General features: G+C 44.3%; 1 protein-coding gene across 1 annotated transcript in view; it reads right to left on the bottom strand.

The window, feature by feature from the left end:
• The window catches only part of TOGARAM1 (TOG array regulator of axonemal microtubules 1), a gene marked incomplete at both ends in the record, with an annotated part of 38,304 nt that extends 21,193 nt beyond the window's left edge, over positions 1 to 17,111 (bottom strand). The window contains 4 exons of the mRNA XM_029086710.1: positions 1,915 to 2,211; positions 4,197 to 4,331; positions 5,691 to 5,847; positions 16,476 to 17,111. Of these exons, the coding sequence (XP_028942543.1) occupies positions 1,915 to 2,211; positions 4,197 to 4,331; positions 5,691 to 5,847; positions 16,476 to 17,111 (1,225 nt within the window). The remainder of the gene's footprint in view (positions 1 to 1,914; positions 2,212 to 4,196; positions 4,332 to 5,690; positions 5,848 to 16,475) is intronic.
• Between the last annotated feature and the right edge of the window lie 4 nt (positions 17,112 to 17,115).

Genomic DNA, 17,115 nt, shown 5'->3' with positions numbered 1-17,115 from the left:
CACCATGCCTCGTTTCTGTGTCACACTAGAAAACTCCTTTTACAGTGCGGTATTAAAAAACATACTTATGCAGACAATTTTATTTACTATTATAAATAAATTTGAAGGATATTTTGTTTGGCTGAGTCAGAGCAAATTCAAATAAAACCAGCAAGAACATAAAAAGAGCTGTACTGAGTCAGATGAAAGGCCTGTCCCCTAACAAGGTAAGAAACTGACTCTGAGGCAGGATTTAGGAAGTTCCTCAGTCAGAGGTTTGACATGAGCTGACCCACCATCCTGGTGCACACATCCACTTCCTCCATCAATAACTCCTTGCTTTTGGTGTCTCCAGCAGCCTGCAGTAGTTATCTCCACAACAGGCATCAAAAAAATACCTCCTTGTAATTAAAACCTGGTGTCACCAAACCCTTGCCTGAGCTCCTCCATGCAGGTAGGCACATATCCATGTGTATAAATACACACACAGATACACACACAGGGATACAATTAAGTTTCTCACAAGAACAAGAGAAGACAGTGATTCTCTATCTAACTTTATTTTTATACCATTCATCATTTGAAAAAACTCTCAATATTCCTTCTCCAACATACATTTTCCAAGTGTACCAAACCCCCGTTCCTGAACACCGACTTGTGCATGTTTTTCAATATTTAATTTTACAAAATCATTAGGATCATTGCCTCTTCACATGGTATTTTCTATTACCTCCTGACTCTACCTTTTCCATCTCTCTGCATTTCAATCTCAGTTACCAATCTCTTCTACTTTTAGTGTCTCCTTTCTTTTAAAATAACATAAAATATTGTTTTATGCACGTGCATACAAACATACACTTAGCACCTTTAAAAAGTAATCAGCTTCCTTAATTGAAAAAAAAAAAAGACTAGTGTCCTAACAAGCTCTCCTGTAAGGTGCTGTAACAATAGCAAAGTTACTCCAAAGAAACAGAAAATTAGATGCATATGGACAATATAGAGAAAATCTGCAAGTGGTGAACACACGTGTACAAGACAGTTACAGGCACTCCAGGGACAGACGACTTCCAAGGCATTAATTTAGAAATTTGCTACATATGCACAAAAATATGGGTGTCAACAAAGATGACATTTAAAACAGATTTCTATAAATCAGTGCAAAATTTTATGTGGAAACTGTTACTTTGCTTACAGAAGGTATCCCTCAGGAGTGACAAGGAATCAGGTTAAGCTCAACAGACAGTAAAGCTATTTTTAATGGAAAGTAAGATTGCCTTCAGTATGGATTTGAAAAAAAAAAAAACCCAGCTAAATTGTTTAAGCAACTGTAATTAAATAAATGTAAAACTATTTCAGGGTAACCAATGTGTACATGAGGTCTTGAAAGACAGGAAATCAGACCACGAACAGCAGTGTCTGGGTGAAATCAGCACAGACTCTCCTCATTAGGGATGGAGCTGTCTGAACCAGGTTTTAAAGAGCAATCCTGAGTGTGGGGAATTTGATACTCACGTTTCCAAATATAAATAGAGGCAAAAAGGTAAAATGCAATGAGTAATATTTTTCTTGTACAATGTATTAATTAGAGTATTAGTAACAGGTATTTCTGTATTAGTTTTCTTTAAAAGTGAAAGATTTGGGGGTTTGTTTTTATCTTGGTTTGAAGAAAAACGTTCCCCTGATACATTACTGTTAAGAAAAGCAGAATTGTTGCATATTATGCTTTAAGACAAAATACAAAGACTTCACTTTTTCAAAGCAGCCTCCAGTGATGTGACTAGACCAGGGCAGGTACAAAACCCTCACGTTTCTAATTGCAATTGGAGCATTGCTTAATTCCCCATTTTCCTGCCACTGGAGCTTTCTGACCACTGCTCAAAGCCGCTCAAAATACAAACCTGAAATCCATTTTCATTACATTGACAGAATCCCTACCTGTATGGTCTCCTGCCTTTTGACTGAGAAGCTGCTTCTGCAAACCAGGCTTAAGCAGTCCTTCAAAGCTTTTAAGAGGCCAGGAGTTTGAGAAGTTCATGGTATTATCTTGGGACTTCTTTGGAGAGTCATTTGGAGAGGAGATGTGCTTTGGGCTGTTCTTGGGTGATGACAGAGGGTAAGACGGCAGAATGAAGGTCCCCTGGCTTGCACTAGGAGCTTGGAAGGACACTGTATGCTCTGCTTGATTGCAATAACTTCTCTGGGTCTTGCTGGAAAAATTTAGGCTGGCACAAACTGAGCAAAGAAAAAGAGAACAGTATTTGTGGCAGTTAGCCTCCTTGACAGCTCTCACAATAATAATTGACACTGAAATAACACACCTTCCAGACAGTCAGAACTGAAGGGCAGCATTTTAACCAAGCAAACAGACAAATCGGTTAATTTCATTTTGCAAACTGTATTGTCCCTCAAAATATCAACTTCCTTTTCCTTCATTTGACCAAATGAGTTAGAGCCTAAGCTATCTCGCAGTCATGTTGTGAAGAACTATATTTAAAAAACCAAATGACACAAGCAGATCGAATATGGTTCTGTTGTTTGCTGCTCCATATTCCAAGCCTGCGCAGCACAGAATTTGCAAACACCACTCTCAAAACTCGGTGACAGAGTACAAACAAAACACAAAAGTTATACATTCCATTTCCCCCCGTTTTTTTTATTTCCCCCCCCCGGAAACCAGTAGGTCAAAATGGAAAGGTAAGTGTAGATTTGGAACAAGACTGTTTTAATTGCTTCCCATGAAAACCAGATGGATATTCCCCACATATATGGATATTCCCCACTCAGGCTTTTAACCAGGCAAGTGAAAAAGAGGACAAGTTCTAACAAAGTTCCTGACAGCCTCTGGAAGGATCACTGTAAGCCAGATCACCTCAGCAATCTCACCCAGGGTACAGCCCCACAAATTCCACTGGCACAACTGGGAGAATGGGAAAAAGCACATCCCAGGAGGAAAAAAAATTAACAACGTGAGTCAGGCTTGGGGAACCTATTAATTGTCTGTGTCACTCCAAAAAAACCCCATTTGATTATGCCTTTAGTTATAGCATAAAAAAATCCCTTTACAAATGAGACCCGAGGTCTGTTTTCCACTCCTCCTGCTTTCCGAGGCTGCAGCATCCTGGCGCTCCCCAGGGATCCCGGGGCAGCAAAACTGAGACAACCAAGTCAGGTGTGGGTTGTACTACCAGAGAACAGCTCAAGTAACAATTACACCTGGCACAGAAACTGTCTGCAGAGAATAAACCAGCAAGTACGGGCAAAGTACCTGGCAGCCTTCTGAAGACCAAGGCCAAGAGAAGAGAACATTGACTTTGTAGTTATAGAGACAAAAAACAAAGAGGAAATTTCTCCCTTCCTTCCATAGGCATGAGAAAAAGACAGTGTCTAGAGTCCATAAGTGGCCAGAAGTAAATTGAGTAAAGGAAGTTCCTACATGTCTTCCAAGGAGGCTGTCAGCTCTATCCCTTCTCCAACACATCTGAGCACTCACAGCAGCTCTGTCCACAGATCTGGTGTCACTAACGTCTCTTCCTCCAGACAGCGAGCTCCTTCCTTCACTAAGTGTACACCTGGCATTTCGACTACTGCTGTGTAATAATAACAGAAACCTGTCTTAGGAACAGACAAGTTTCTACATGTTACAGGTCCTGATTCACCTCAGCCTCCAGCTCTGGGGTGAAGGTGCACTCAATCAAATCCCTCTCCTCACCTTTGAAACCAGCAGCAAAAAACGCCTGCCATGGCAGCACCCCGGCTGTCTGTCCAGTAAAAGCTGCACAGAGACCACCACAAACTGAAGCAACACTAGGAGAATTTAAAGCTTTACATGCACCAAGACCTTAGCTGGGACTGAAAGAGGCACGTTAACCAGCCTCAGAGGGCCAGGCTCTGACCTGGTCCTTGCTGTTGAGCAGAATGCGCTGATCTGACCTAACACATTAACAGAACTCTAAAGAGAAATTCTTCAGAAAAAGTTCAGATTTTGCAACAGCACCACTTCGTGCACAGCACACTGAGACAGTCAGATACCAGAAGTGTGGCTTGCAAATTAATAACCACGAGTGAAAAGCACTACGCAGGAGCAAGACACAAATATGTCTGAGTAGGGACTGAACAACAGTGTACTAACAGCTTTTATTTCTTAAGGCAGCACAGAAATAAAGACACATTTCCAAAGGAACATGCACTGGCTTACGATACAGTTAGAATCCATATACCTTTGTCTTGCTGACAGTTATTTAATCCTAAAAATTGTAAATCAGAGTCCACACTACCACTCTTCCCACATGTCTGTGTGTATCCAAGCGCTCCACATTTCCCTGAAATCTGTGGCTGATGAGATCCCATAGCACCTTTCAAAGAAAAACACAAATAACCAGGTAAGTACTTAACATATGGTATTCAACAAAGAACATGCAGTAATATTTAATAGTGATTAAGACTCTACCTTTCAGTGTAAACTATAACTACTTTCAAAGTATTTAATTCAAGAGTTTCTAAGCAATCTCATAACACTGTTCACAGGCACAGACTGGAAAAATGGCTGGCTGTTCTTCCAGGGCACTTTTCCAACTGAGAATTGTAGGGGGTCAAAAGAAAAGCCCAGAAAAATCTCCTCTTTGAATACATGACAATAAAGGGAAGACAACACCTTCAAACCCCAGACACAGTAGTTCCTTTCGAGCGCTGTCACTCACAGCGTAACAGTGAGGAAACTCGGCGTGCCACACATGCCAGTGCTCCTCAGAAAAAGCTGAGAACACAACTTACTGCCAAGTGGGGAGAACAAATCAGGCCTGGTCTTGCCCAGTCTTTTCACATGCCTTTTAGCTATTAAAACACACATCACTGAGTCTACACTGCTAGTGTAAATTAAGTGGAGCACTGTACCTACACTCTTCTACAGACCTGGTTTGCAAAAACACGACATTTTTCACCCTTTGAAACAATCTTTAGAGCTCACTTTTCACACAGCTTTCTACCCTAGCTCTTTATGCAAAGCAGAAGGAGAAAATATGCAAATCTACAATCGCTATGTGCTGAGCTGCTCCTCTGAACCGCCCACCACACATAAATACCATCTTCCTGACACACTGCCCACTTTATAATTTGGTATTTCATACTCTGATGGCACTATCAGCTAACTCTTGACAGCATACCTTTTATATAATAACTGCTATGCTAGCCAACAACGTATTCCTGCTCAAAAGTCAGTAAAATTCTGTGTTTCCTTTCAATTTACTGCTTTATCTGCAATTCATATTGTATTTTACAGCGTGAAAGAACGTTGGCTGAATTACTCTGTTGCTGATCTACATGGTACCTCTTTCTCCTAACTCTGCAAAAGCAGCAGAAAGCTCTGTAACTCAGAGATACCCCAAGTCCTTGTGTTCAATACATCTGTTCACATAACTCTCTTGAGTCTATCTACACTGGTGAAAATCTGGGTGGGCACAGCAGGACTGAAAAAGAGCAGTTGAAGTTTTGAGCTGGCTTCCCCAGGAGCACGGATGGGACTGATGCCACCTGCTTCAGCTGGAGGCGTAGCCCTGTGCCTAGTCCTCCATTCTTCGTAGTAAATGAAAATAGACAACCAAACAAATAATCAACAAATGATAAATCATGCTTGTGAAGCTATAAATTTATGCTCAGGTTCTTCTAAATCTATTTTGTCAGTGGCAGATGAAATACTCTCCTGTGTCCGTACTTACCAGCACAAACGGAAGAATGCTCAGAGTTAAAATCTAGACTATTCTGAAATAAATTCCTTGAAGCTCTTTTTCTACTAAAAAATACCTCGTCACTGACTGGCATTCCTTGAGAGGGCCTTAACTTTGGAGAGTGAAGAAAATCATTGGACGTAGAGAACTGTAGGAAAAAGGAAAACAAAGAAACAAGCATGTGTGTGAGATGAATGCACAACACTTTTCTGTACAAACAGCAGAATAGCAGAATTACCCACATAGACCCCACCACAGCCCAGAGCTGTCTCTCTTTACTATAAAGCTACACAAACCACTGTCAATGTGTTGAAGAAGACAGAACTGATGGAAAATAAAGGTTTTTCTTCTCTATCACTTCAACAATGAAAAGCAAGAGAGTGTACATGAGGCGTAATCCTTCACTCACAGAAGCAAATGGGATTCATCACGCATATATCCACAGATAAAGCTTAATGAACAGAGAGCAAAAGGCAGAAAAGGTTTCCACCAAAAAAAAAACCCAACAAAAAAAGCAGAGACCCGAGGGGTGACACAAGCATGGTGACACAAGCATGGTGACAGTGGGCGAGAGCAGAAGCTCTGGGGTCCGGCCGTCCCAGTCTCCTGCTCGACAGCAGCCGGTCTCGGGGAGCAGCGCAGGGGAGCTCCTGTGTATGGCTCGTCCATACAAACTGCCAAGACTTCCTTTGTTAATAAAAAGCAGTTGATTTTTAAATGCAAAGCATTCAGGTTAAAGCTTTCTTTCCCCAGCTACCCGATACTTCAAATATTTTAAGCATGAGAAAGTATTTTAGTTGGTTTCCAGTTCTCGCTCTAATTCAGGTTGACACAACTCACACTGAAAGGGGAAAAAAAAACAAACAAAAACTGGTAGAGCTGCACTATTAATCAATTTTAAAAATTAAACATTCACATTTTGAATTATGTACATTAAGCTGTGTAAGTGTTTAAATAGACAGCAGCTACTTGAGGTGTGAAAAAAGCATGCTTCTGATTTAGTCTAAAAGCTGTACCCGGTAATACCAGCACCTTGTGATGAGAACTGGGTACAGTTACATGGGAAATAGTTACACAGGAAAACTCTGAATAACACAAATACTTAGCAAAGCAAAGATCATGCTTTAAATAAAGGTTTCTTGCTTTCTGATTTAACTCATAAAATCAGTAACTTAAATAATTTCCAGGCTATATTAACTCTGCTCTCCCCTTTCACAGACAAGGCTCCGCACAGAGGCCAAAAGAGAAGTCTGAACAGAAATGGAAATATTTATTCAGTATTGGAAAGAACAGCATCATGTTAAGCCTAAAAACCTCCTTTACTCAACATACTGATTGTGTGAATGGAGAATTTGTAGTCTAACACTTACACAGTACATTCATTTATAAAAATATATGCAGACCCTGCAAACCACCAGCTCTGAAGTCTGCTCAGTGCTCCACGCAGAACAAATCTCATTGTACTTGGAAAGATTACAGTGTCTTGAAGGTTAAATGAGTGGATCAAATAAATAACAGCTAAATGCTCTAATAACTTGATGGGGTTTAATTTAATATTTCACATTTTAATGAGGGTTCATAAAAGCATCACAAAATAAAGCATGGCCAGAACTTAAAACTTGAAGCGGCACAGTCATGAGATGAGCAGCATGGCTATGAGCATACTCTAATTGGTTTTAGATCATTAGAATATTGACTTTGACACATAACATCTTGAAAATATATAATTTTTTTAATGGTTATGGAATATAGACAAAAAGCTTTAAGAGTTTCCACAATACCTTCAGGTCTCTTCCAAGTGGAGAAGATTCACAACACGTTAGCAAGATGCACATACAAGTCAAGACAAATTTAACCTCCACACCTTACCAACGAGACTCCTCTTGAAAAAAACAACCTTCACAATTCAAACTTTTAAATGATGTACTTCTAATCCTGCTCCCTCTAAGACTGTCCCCCCTTAAAAATGAAAAAAAACCCCAAACCTCACACATGGTATTTATTAGCAATAAATAAGTGAAGCAGCAATTTGCCTGTATTTCCATTTAGTGCTTGAAAAACCCAGCGAGTTCCCAAAGGGAGAGCTGTTCATCCCTGCACCCAGGCCAGGGTACACGTGGACACGGGCTCCTGAATGGAACAGCCGCCCTGTTCCTGGGAGGGGCTTTGTGGTTAATAAAAACAGCAAAAATTTCATCTTTATTTACAGAAATGTACGTTCCAATTTATTGTTACGTGCTGCATGTCACGTCCTCCACGTTCAGCAGATATCACTGGAGTCACCCACACGACGAGCCGAACTCTTGAGTGAACAGCGTTTTAAACAAATCCACCCAAATGCTCAAAAGCTGAAAACTTGACATGAAATCCTCCTCCCTGCAAGCCAGTGCTAATTGCAGGACCAGGCTTTTTAATTGGCCTTCAGGGACTAGACTCTCAGGTGAAATGTCTGTGGGCAAGCGCTTAGCTCAAAGCACAGGGCAGCCAGGGAGACCTTCAGGAGCCTCCGTGCAAAGTGGATCAAACAGATCCCATTTTTAACGGCAGGCAGCAGCAGGAACCCGCAGCTGTGAAACGCTTTAGCAAGAGCAGAGCAGGAAACACCAAGTTTTGCAAAGAATAAGAAACAATCCTGATTGCTGGATACAGAGCAAGAACGATGACTCCAATCCCAGCAGTGCTATCACTGATGCGCAGCGCTGGGATGGCTTTTTACCACCCGGCTACATCAGTTTTACTTTAAAAACGAGGGAAAAACCAGCGGCCAAATGGGTTGAAGTGATTTGTTCCAGGTTATTACAAGTCAGGATACAGGAGGAGATGAGAATTCCTGCTTCTGTGATCAGCCAACCAGAAAACATCATTTTCAATCTATGTACCTTTCAGTCCGTAAATAAATGCATTACTTGTACAAAGTGCTTACACCCTGTTTTTCCATACAGACAACATACAAGCAGAAGGAGCACATTACACAACACTAACATGACTGTACAACTCTGCTCAGCTGTTCCCATTCCAGCTACAGGAATAAAAACTGTCTGATTTCTCGTACACAAATTATAATTACTGTGATTACAGATTTGGTAAGCACAGGCACGCAGGGTGGTGGCAAAAGCCGACAGATTTTTCACCGAAGAAGATGACAGATCCTGGTGAAGGCATTTCTCAAAAGGTTTCAGCGTTGTTTAAATTCTGCTGGTACCACCAAATGTTGGAAAATATTTGAATCCACCCAGCAAAAGACCATTAATGTGGTTACCAAAGCACAGCCCTTGTGAGCGACCCATCGCTGACAAACACTCTGGCCTTTCACTCCCTCCCCAGCTCAGCAGTGGCACTGGGTGGGGTGAAAGGTCCTCCTAATCAAACACCCAGCAGCCATCAATAACGTGCTCCCAGGGAAGAGATCAATGATAGCACAAATAAATAACGGTATCTGATCAAAATTCTGTCCCAGCCTCCAGAAAAACCATGGCTCACATTCCAGAGGCTGACAGCTCAACTCACAGTGAAAGGAGAACTTTATCACCCAGACAGGTCAACCTCCATGTCCCTTTAATCCTCCTTATCACTGCAGAAACCAAAGAGCATTTGTTTCACAAAGCTAATTTCTGTGATCACTGGAACACTCACTAAGCTCTTCATCAAGTCCAGCTATGAGGTTCTGTGATTATCAGATCAGTATGTAAATGGAGAAGAATTCCACTCTATTGCCAAACTGAAGTTGTGTGGAAGAGCAGGTAGTGAGATAACTCTTACCCTGCAATAATTACGAGGGATGTTCCGTTTTACTTACAGCAGGCTAAATTTTCAAGGCAAACACGGGAAAGTTTAGCTACCAAAACACCAGCGAGGGGCTCCCAGCACACTGTTAGCTGATTCTGTGGCAACCAGTTTGTTTCTGTGTGTTTTCGGCAGGGCGGGGGAGTGAGTAAGGTCTACAGAACAAACAGCATTTAGTTTTTTAGAAAATACTTCTGGACCCCAAACTGCAGAGTGTTTTTGTTCTAACAGCTTGCTTAAATAGGAATTATAGAAGGTGAGAGTTAAAAGGGAATGGGGGATTGCTAGTGCAGTGTTCTTAAATTCGTCTGTGTGACTCCTCACAAATGGCACAAGCTGGGGAACCGCTGGGAAACGCAACGTTTGTCACAGCAGGCCAATTTCAATTACTGAACATCAGCACCCAAAAATTCAGTGGATCATGTCAAGTCCTAAAGAAAACAACATAAACATTTACTTCGGAATAGGAATTGGTCTGGTTCAGAGTGGAACTGTTTACAATTTCCAGGGCTGAGCCCAAGGAATGGGAGCAGACATGGTACATCAGTGTCTCCAGAAAGAAAACACTCGCCTCAGCCACTTCAGACAACCTCATCCCTTGGATTTACAGACAACAACTGGAACATTGAGAGCCTGGCTCGGCCAGCTCGGGACTAGAAATGAACAGGACCTTACTGAAGTATAAAGGAAAATATTCATGAGGTTATACAGTTTATTACCACCCTGCCTTGCCAAGTATTTCCGATCTCTGGCCAAGCGTTCCTCTGATGCTGTTGTAAGGCTCCTGTCAGTACATGCTTCAGCAGGTAAAACTGCAGGCACTTAAAAAAATAAAATCAAATTAAAAGAACAACAAACCAAAAAAGTCACTATTTTATTAATTTAGCCAGAAACCAGAGAAGCTTCAGCCTACCAACACAGGCTGAGTGGTGACAGCAACTCCTTCTGCTCCATGTAAAGAGGAGGAGGTCGGGCTACTTAAATTGGGCTTTAGCAGAAGGTAAAGTCAGAGGCAGAGTCTGTCCTGCAGCTCTGAGAGATGTGTGCAGCTGCCAGGAATGAGAAGCACAGATAATTATGCTTTATTGGATAAACTCGGGTTTGGCTTTCCAAAAGAAAGAATAACGGAAAGCTGAGGTGCTGCAAACAGCCCTCGAGCTGTAAACCTGCAATTTCAGCACGTAAAGCACTGAAGTGTGACATCCCGCACTTCAACCAGAGGATGCCAGACAGCAGGAACGAGACCCACAGATTAAACACAGGCTGCTATAAATGTGGTCTTCAATGACTTTTCTAAGGGGTGTGTGCTATATATCCCGTGAGAGCCACATTTTGTGAGCACAGCTCACGGCAGAACCCAGCTGGGCTGTGTCACTGGCTCCCCTTCCAGCCCGTGTGACTCGTTCCAAGTCAGCCGCAGCGTCGGGGCCAGGCAGCTCCTCAGGTGACCAAACAGTCCTGCTGTTTTCTGAACTCACTGCTTCTCTCCAGGCCTTTGGTGGCACTGTCTGGCTCTGAAACAGAGAGCTGGAGGCTCTGTGTGACCCATCAGTCACCTTTTAGACTGCCATTAAAACTAGGGAGAAGATTCCTTTCCGAGCGCAGAACACGGGCATCCCCTGGAAGTCGAGGTGGCGGCAGTTCAAACATCTCTCACTTTAGAGCTTCTCACTAAGGGGTTTGTAAGGTTGAATATAACTATGGCCTGATGCAAATCTAACAAATCAAGAGTGCTGCCTCTAGCTCTGGGGCCACCAACAGCAGGACATGGAGCTACTGGAGCCAGTGCAGAGGAGGCCACGAGGATGATGCGAGGGCTGGAGCAGCTCTGCTGTGAGGACAGGCTGAGAGAGTTGGGGCTGTTCAGCCTGGAGAAGAGAAGGCTCCAGGGAGACCTTCTAGCGGCCTCCCAGTACCTGAAGGGGCTCCAGGAAGGCTGGGGAGGGACTTTGGCCAAGGGCAGGGAGTGACAGAACAAGGGGTGATGGCTTGAAAGTGGCAGAGGGGAGATGGAGATGAGGAATAAATTCTTTGGTGTGAGGGTGGTGAGACAGTGTCCCAGGTTGGCCAGAAAAGCTGTGGCTGCTCCTCCCTGGAAGTGTTCGCGGCCAGGTTGGATGAGGCTTTGAGCAACCTGGTCTAGTGGAAGGTGTCCCTGCTGCTGGCAGGGGGGTTGGGACTGGATGAGCTTTCAGGTCTCTTCCAACGCAAACCAGTCTGTGATTCTATGAACCCTGAGCTTGCCTCTCTAGTACTGAGCCAACCATCGTTAGGTGGTGATGCCTCCACTGCTCGAGGTGGCTGACACCCCTGTCCCCACAGACACAGCTGGACTTTGTGCTGCACAGAAACACACTGCACAGGACAGACACCCTTGGGGATGTTTGTCAGTGTGGTCAGATCCCCCTTCGGAGCCCCGCGACACTGTCAGGTTACAGGTGGGTATGAAAGAAAATCAAAGGACTTCAAGGGCTACAGAGAAAGGTTTCATCAATAACCCCAGTTAGCATCACGGGCAGGAGCTGCAGTTACACAAACCCTTGAAGGCAATGTGCTAAAAACAGAAGGTAGATAAAGCACACATTAACTTACACGTGTTTCACTTCACATCTTATCCGATCAGGAAAGTCTAGACACGGCCTTGGACAATCACTGTGTAACATGACCCTAAAAATACTGGTAGAAAAACAACTTTAAACATTAAGCTCGTTTAATGCATCCTTTCAGCCAGAGAATGACTCCAAAAGTTAATTGTTAAACAAATACATTTCAAAGGAATGTCTGAATTAATAATTGATTTTTTATGTTTACATGAAGAAGTCAGCTACCCATATTTTACGCATGACATACCTCCTGAAAACAGTTAAGAAGAGATACAGGGCTAACTTTCTTTCTCCCTCCTATTTTGGTTGTTAAATGCCTCAAGGAAAAGAGCTTTATTTATACAGCTTATGGCAATCTCTCTCAGTTAACAAGGAATGTCTTCAAGTAGAGGAACACTGTCCAGGTTTACTGGTCCCAGTGTGCCTTAAGTGAGAACACAGTTCACCCACTTGCACTGAAGATATATACACACCGTGGGATAAGAGCAGGTTTGTGGCACAGACATCACAAAACAAGCACCACCAAGAAGCCAGCAAATACTGCACCAAAAATCACCAAAAACCACAGATAATAAGATGTCCCCAAGACAGCTGAAGAACCAAGTGCCACCACTATTTCTGAGGGACAAGCAAGTGCCACCAGCACCAGTTCAACAAATGCTATGGGAGAGAAATGCACGATGGTTACAGCAGTGTAAGAGAACTAAATTGGTATGAGAGAGGCAAAGCTACTCCTCCAGCCAGGTCCAGCTCACACTTGACTTAATATGTCTTGAAAGAACTTGGTAGGTGGGCAGCTGTTAATCCACAGGGATTTGTAAAACCACAGCTCCCAAAAACCAGTTGAAAGGGAACTGTAAAACCTAATGCCTGCCAGGAGCACGCTCCTCTAACTGCCTGCTGGCAAAGAAACAGCTTGCATTTCCCCACGGGCTGAAACAAACGTTTCAAACCACTGATCACAAAAATCAGCTGCTGTTCTGTACCAGCTTCAGGTGTCTCTTTGCAAGGACATAAGCAGCGCTTCTGACATCGCTCACAGCAGGTGAACCCACAGCACTAAAACAAGCTGGTGCTGCAGCCGTCAGATCCGTCCTGGGTCGTCCACAGCCAAGTCAAAACTGGCAGCTTTCAATCTCTATCACACCTGACATCAGGTGTTATTCCTGTCAGTACCTACCTGCACATCAGCAAAAAGCTACGTGGGGAGGAGTTAAACTTCAGTGGAAAAGGAATCCTAGTGAACTGAAGGTTTCTGGTTACTCAGATGTCTTTCAAGTACAAGTGCACAAGAAGCATGAACATGTTTCCTTTGGTGGAGTGCAACTGATGGAAGTCTTCAAATCCTGACACCTCAGAGTTACCCATCTGCTTTCTACTGACTTAGAGATGCAAGAAAACAACACAAAGTGGAAGTGAGAGGCAAACAGAACAAGGCAGAAAGCAGAGGGAAGAAACAGCAACGAACAGAACCTCTAGCAGGCACGGGATATGTCTCAGAAAAACAGTCATTAGGTGCAAAAACAATTAGTTCTTATTTAAAAAGGAATAAATAGTGTTCAAGGAATAAATAGGAATAAAAGTGTTGAAGGCCAGGTTGGATGAGGCTTTGAGCAACCTGGTCTAGTGGAAGGTGTCCCTGCTGATGGTAGGGGGGATGGGACTGGATGAGCTTTAAGGTCCCTCCCAACCCAAACCAGTCTGAGATTCTAAATACAGCAGGTGACAAACAGGATTTTCTCCCCTTGTACTATTTTCATTGCCATCTACTGCACAGCACATGGCAGCAGTGGAACCAAAGTAAGACGGGTTAACTTCACAGCTTGAGTCCCTGCACAGCAGCAGAGAGGTTTGAGAAAGTAACCTGGGCTGATGGTCACAAGCAGCTCCTGCTCAGAACCAGGCTCTTACCAAATAAAGCCTGAAACTGACACTGTTCTAATGCTGCAGAAAGAGAGGGCACAAATAGCAGCTCTACAGCTGTTCATGAGCAGGAACAAAGTGAAGTGTTTGGTGGTAGTAGGAACAAAGTGAAGTGTTTGGTATAATAATACCCAAGGATGTAAGAATAAAGGCAATCACAAATTGAAAATGTTAGTTTAAACCTGCAGTATGTGCATGATGCTCTGTAACTGGAAAAGCCTTCCACAGAGAGAAGCAGAAGCCCTTGTCCTCCCACAGCGATTCAGCCACACAGACAAACGCTGGGATGAGGAAGAGATGAGCCAAGTGGCTGTCAGGTGTAGGAAGTCCACCTGAAGGTCTGTTTTTCACTGTCACACACAGGAGGGATTCGCTCTCCTGCATCAGAGCTTCCTCCAGGCTGCTGCTGATGTGCCCACCTTGGAGAATAACAACTCTCCAAACCAACCCCAGACCCCCCGCACACGCACCGAGCACTCCCCATGCACAGCAGTTCGGGTGGTTTTCATCCCAGGATTATAAAACAGGATTTGTGCCCATGAAGTTCACACTACACATATAAAAATACATATAGTCTAAAAAAACTTCTATCACAACAGTGCCACGGATGTTCCCTAGCACACCGAGCACCTCGTTAGGACTGACTTGAAGCCGTGACCGTGTAGCTGCTTCCCCAGGTCAAACTGAAGTTCATACACATGCAGCAAAACAGAAACCATAAATTAATCGCTTTCTCTCCCTCTCTCCAGGGCTGGGAACTCTGGGCACTCCTCCCAGTTTACAGGGATAAATACAAACACATGTACAAAAAGGTGAAAAACAATTAAACCTCCACAGCACCCAACCGTGACCTCGAGGGAGGGCTGAGAACCTCCCACCACCCCAAGCACAGCCAGGTTTTGCTGCCTGCCTTGGCTTGCTTTCTGTCCATGGTCTGCAGAGAAACACAAACCCAGCCAACAGCAAACAAGAGAGCAGTACAGAACTCAACCCAATCTGCCTAGGGAATTAACTCTTATTTATACAGGTTGTAGCAGTTAATCCCAAAAAGTTGTTTCAAGAAGAAAAACTTCCTTGCTCTGGAGGTGTTTCTCACATAGCTTGTTGTCCAGACCCTATCTGCTGTGTAGATAACCCAAGGGAACTTAGTTACTTAGTTGATAACCCAAGAGAACTTAGTTAATTAGTAGATAACCCAAGGGAACTTAGTTAATAACCCAAGGGAACTTAGTTGCCTGATTCCTCAACTCAAAAAGACAGGGATCCCTTCAGGAGTCTGAACAGAGGTTATACCTACACCAAGGAAGGGCGTGAGCACGTGTGCACGCAAGTACAGACCTGAACCTCAAGGCTTTTACACCACAATGATGTCAATTAACCTCTTTTTTTAATTGAGAGCCTTTATTAAAAGCTAGCCTTCACAAAGCAGCACCGTTCATGACCTCATCTGGTACAGGAACGAGTTACTAAGCAATTAAGAACTAGATTTTTGTGGCAGTGAGGAAGTCTGTGCTACACAGCTTTCCATTTTCTGAACAGATTCTCTTGTTTAAACTCACTTGCTGGAGATCAAGTTAGGAGAAATTAAACCCCTCCAGTTTAAAGATAACTGAAAGCCCACCACACACAGACAGATACACAGGGATGGAATCCAAACCAGATGTCACAGAACAGGACAGAACCAACACAAAAGGGACCTCAACAATTATCCCCAAGTCCCTTTGCAGCTGCCATCGTGGTCAGCACGTGGTAAAATCAAAACCTGGGTCAATCAGAATTGCTGCTGCAGCCTGACCCACATTGCTCCCGTCAGTTCAGACTGAGGAACAAGAGCCACAGAGACATTTGGCAGCTCCCAGGTTTTATCCAGGTCAGCACCCTGCCAAAGAGCACCAGCTCAGCCCCCACAGCCTGGGCTGAAGGAATACAGCAGCTGCTGTATTTGGGAAACTCTCTGCAGTCAGTCAGGTGCTCTGCTCTCAAACACAGCACCACAAACGAGCTCTGAAACCCTCCCCACTCCTGGAACCCCACTCCCAGGGTTCCAGCCAGCCCTTGCCAGAGACGGGTCACCAGGGTTAGAGGCAAAAAGTGCCTCACAGAGTCCAGCTAACTTCAAAAAAAGTTGAGGTTTGGGGTTTTTTTGTGTGTGTGTTTGGGGTTTTTTTGTTTGTTTTGTGGGTTTTGGTTTGGTGATTTGTTGGGGTTTTTTTGTAAGTGATAAGTTGTCTGGTTGCTCCGAGTGTCAAATCTGACATAAGGAGTTCTGAAATCTGCCTTCCCAGATCCAGGTACACACAGAGATCCTGGCACATGAAACATCAGCAGCGTTGGCTGCACCTCACAAACACCATCTAATTAATCACTTAATAAGCCTCTGACAACTTTCAAACCTCCCTTTGAGGAGGTTTTAACCTCCCCAAACACACAGGAGAGCAAAGGAGCCCAGTGAGCTGCACGTACATACCTGCTCCACACCCCTTGTGAGAAGCATGCTGACTCCCGAGCCACCGTCCCCCTCTCCAGCACGCTCCTGTTCCCAGGGCAGTTTGTTTTTCCCCTTGCCCGCGCTCAGGACTCTCCTTGGAGTTACTCCTTGATCCCCGTGTGAGCTGGAGTTCTGCAGAGCATCGTCCCCAGGGTGATACCCACAGTAACTGTGTGCACTCTGAGTCCTGCTGCCCATCAGCAACCAGTCTGTGTCTGCTCCGGGGGGCAAACAGGACCCTCTGGTATGACCAGATGATGGCAAGGGCACAGCGTACTCCACAAACCCATGGGCTACCAGCTTTGGCAAGGTCTTCCTGGCCAGCCTGGCCTGCACGGCGTGCATCACCCCATCCCCGTTCTCCTCCAGTTCTACAGCATCCACCGCCTGGAAGAGGAGGGTGGTTTCTCCAGGGCCCATGGAAGATGCCAGCACAGCAAACGCCTCCAAGGCGGCGTGTCGGACCCTGCGCTTGCTGTCCACCAGCGCCGGAGCCAGCCCGAACGCCAGCCTGGCCAAGTCCAGCTCCTGGCTGGGGTGAGTGAGGAGAGCCACGATGCAGATGTTGACCACTTCCTCGCGGACTCTGGAGTTCCTGTGCTGCAGGTACTCCTGCTGC

This window comes from Antrostomus carolinensis, unplaced genomic scaffold, assembly GCF_000700745.2.
Source record: "Antrostomus carolinensis isolate BGI_N321 unplaced genomic scaffold, ASM70074v2 scaffold13849, whole genome shotgun sequence".
NCBI lineage: Eukaryota > Metazoa > Chordata > Aves > Caprimulgiformes > Caprimulgidae > Antrostomus > Antrostomus carolinensis.
The sequence above is the reverse complement of the archived record's forward strand: the minus strand, read 5'-3'. Positions and strand labels throughout refer to the sequence as shown.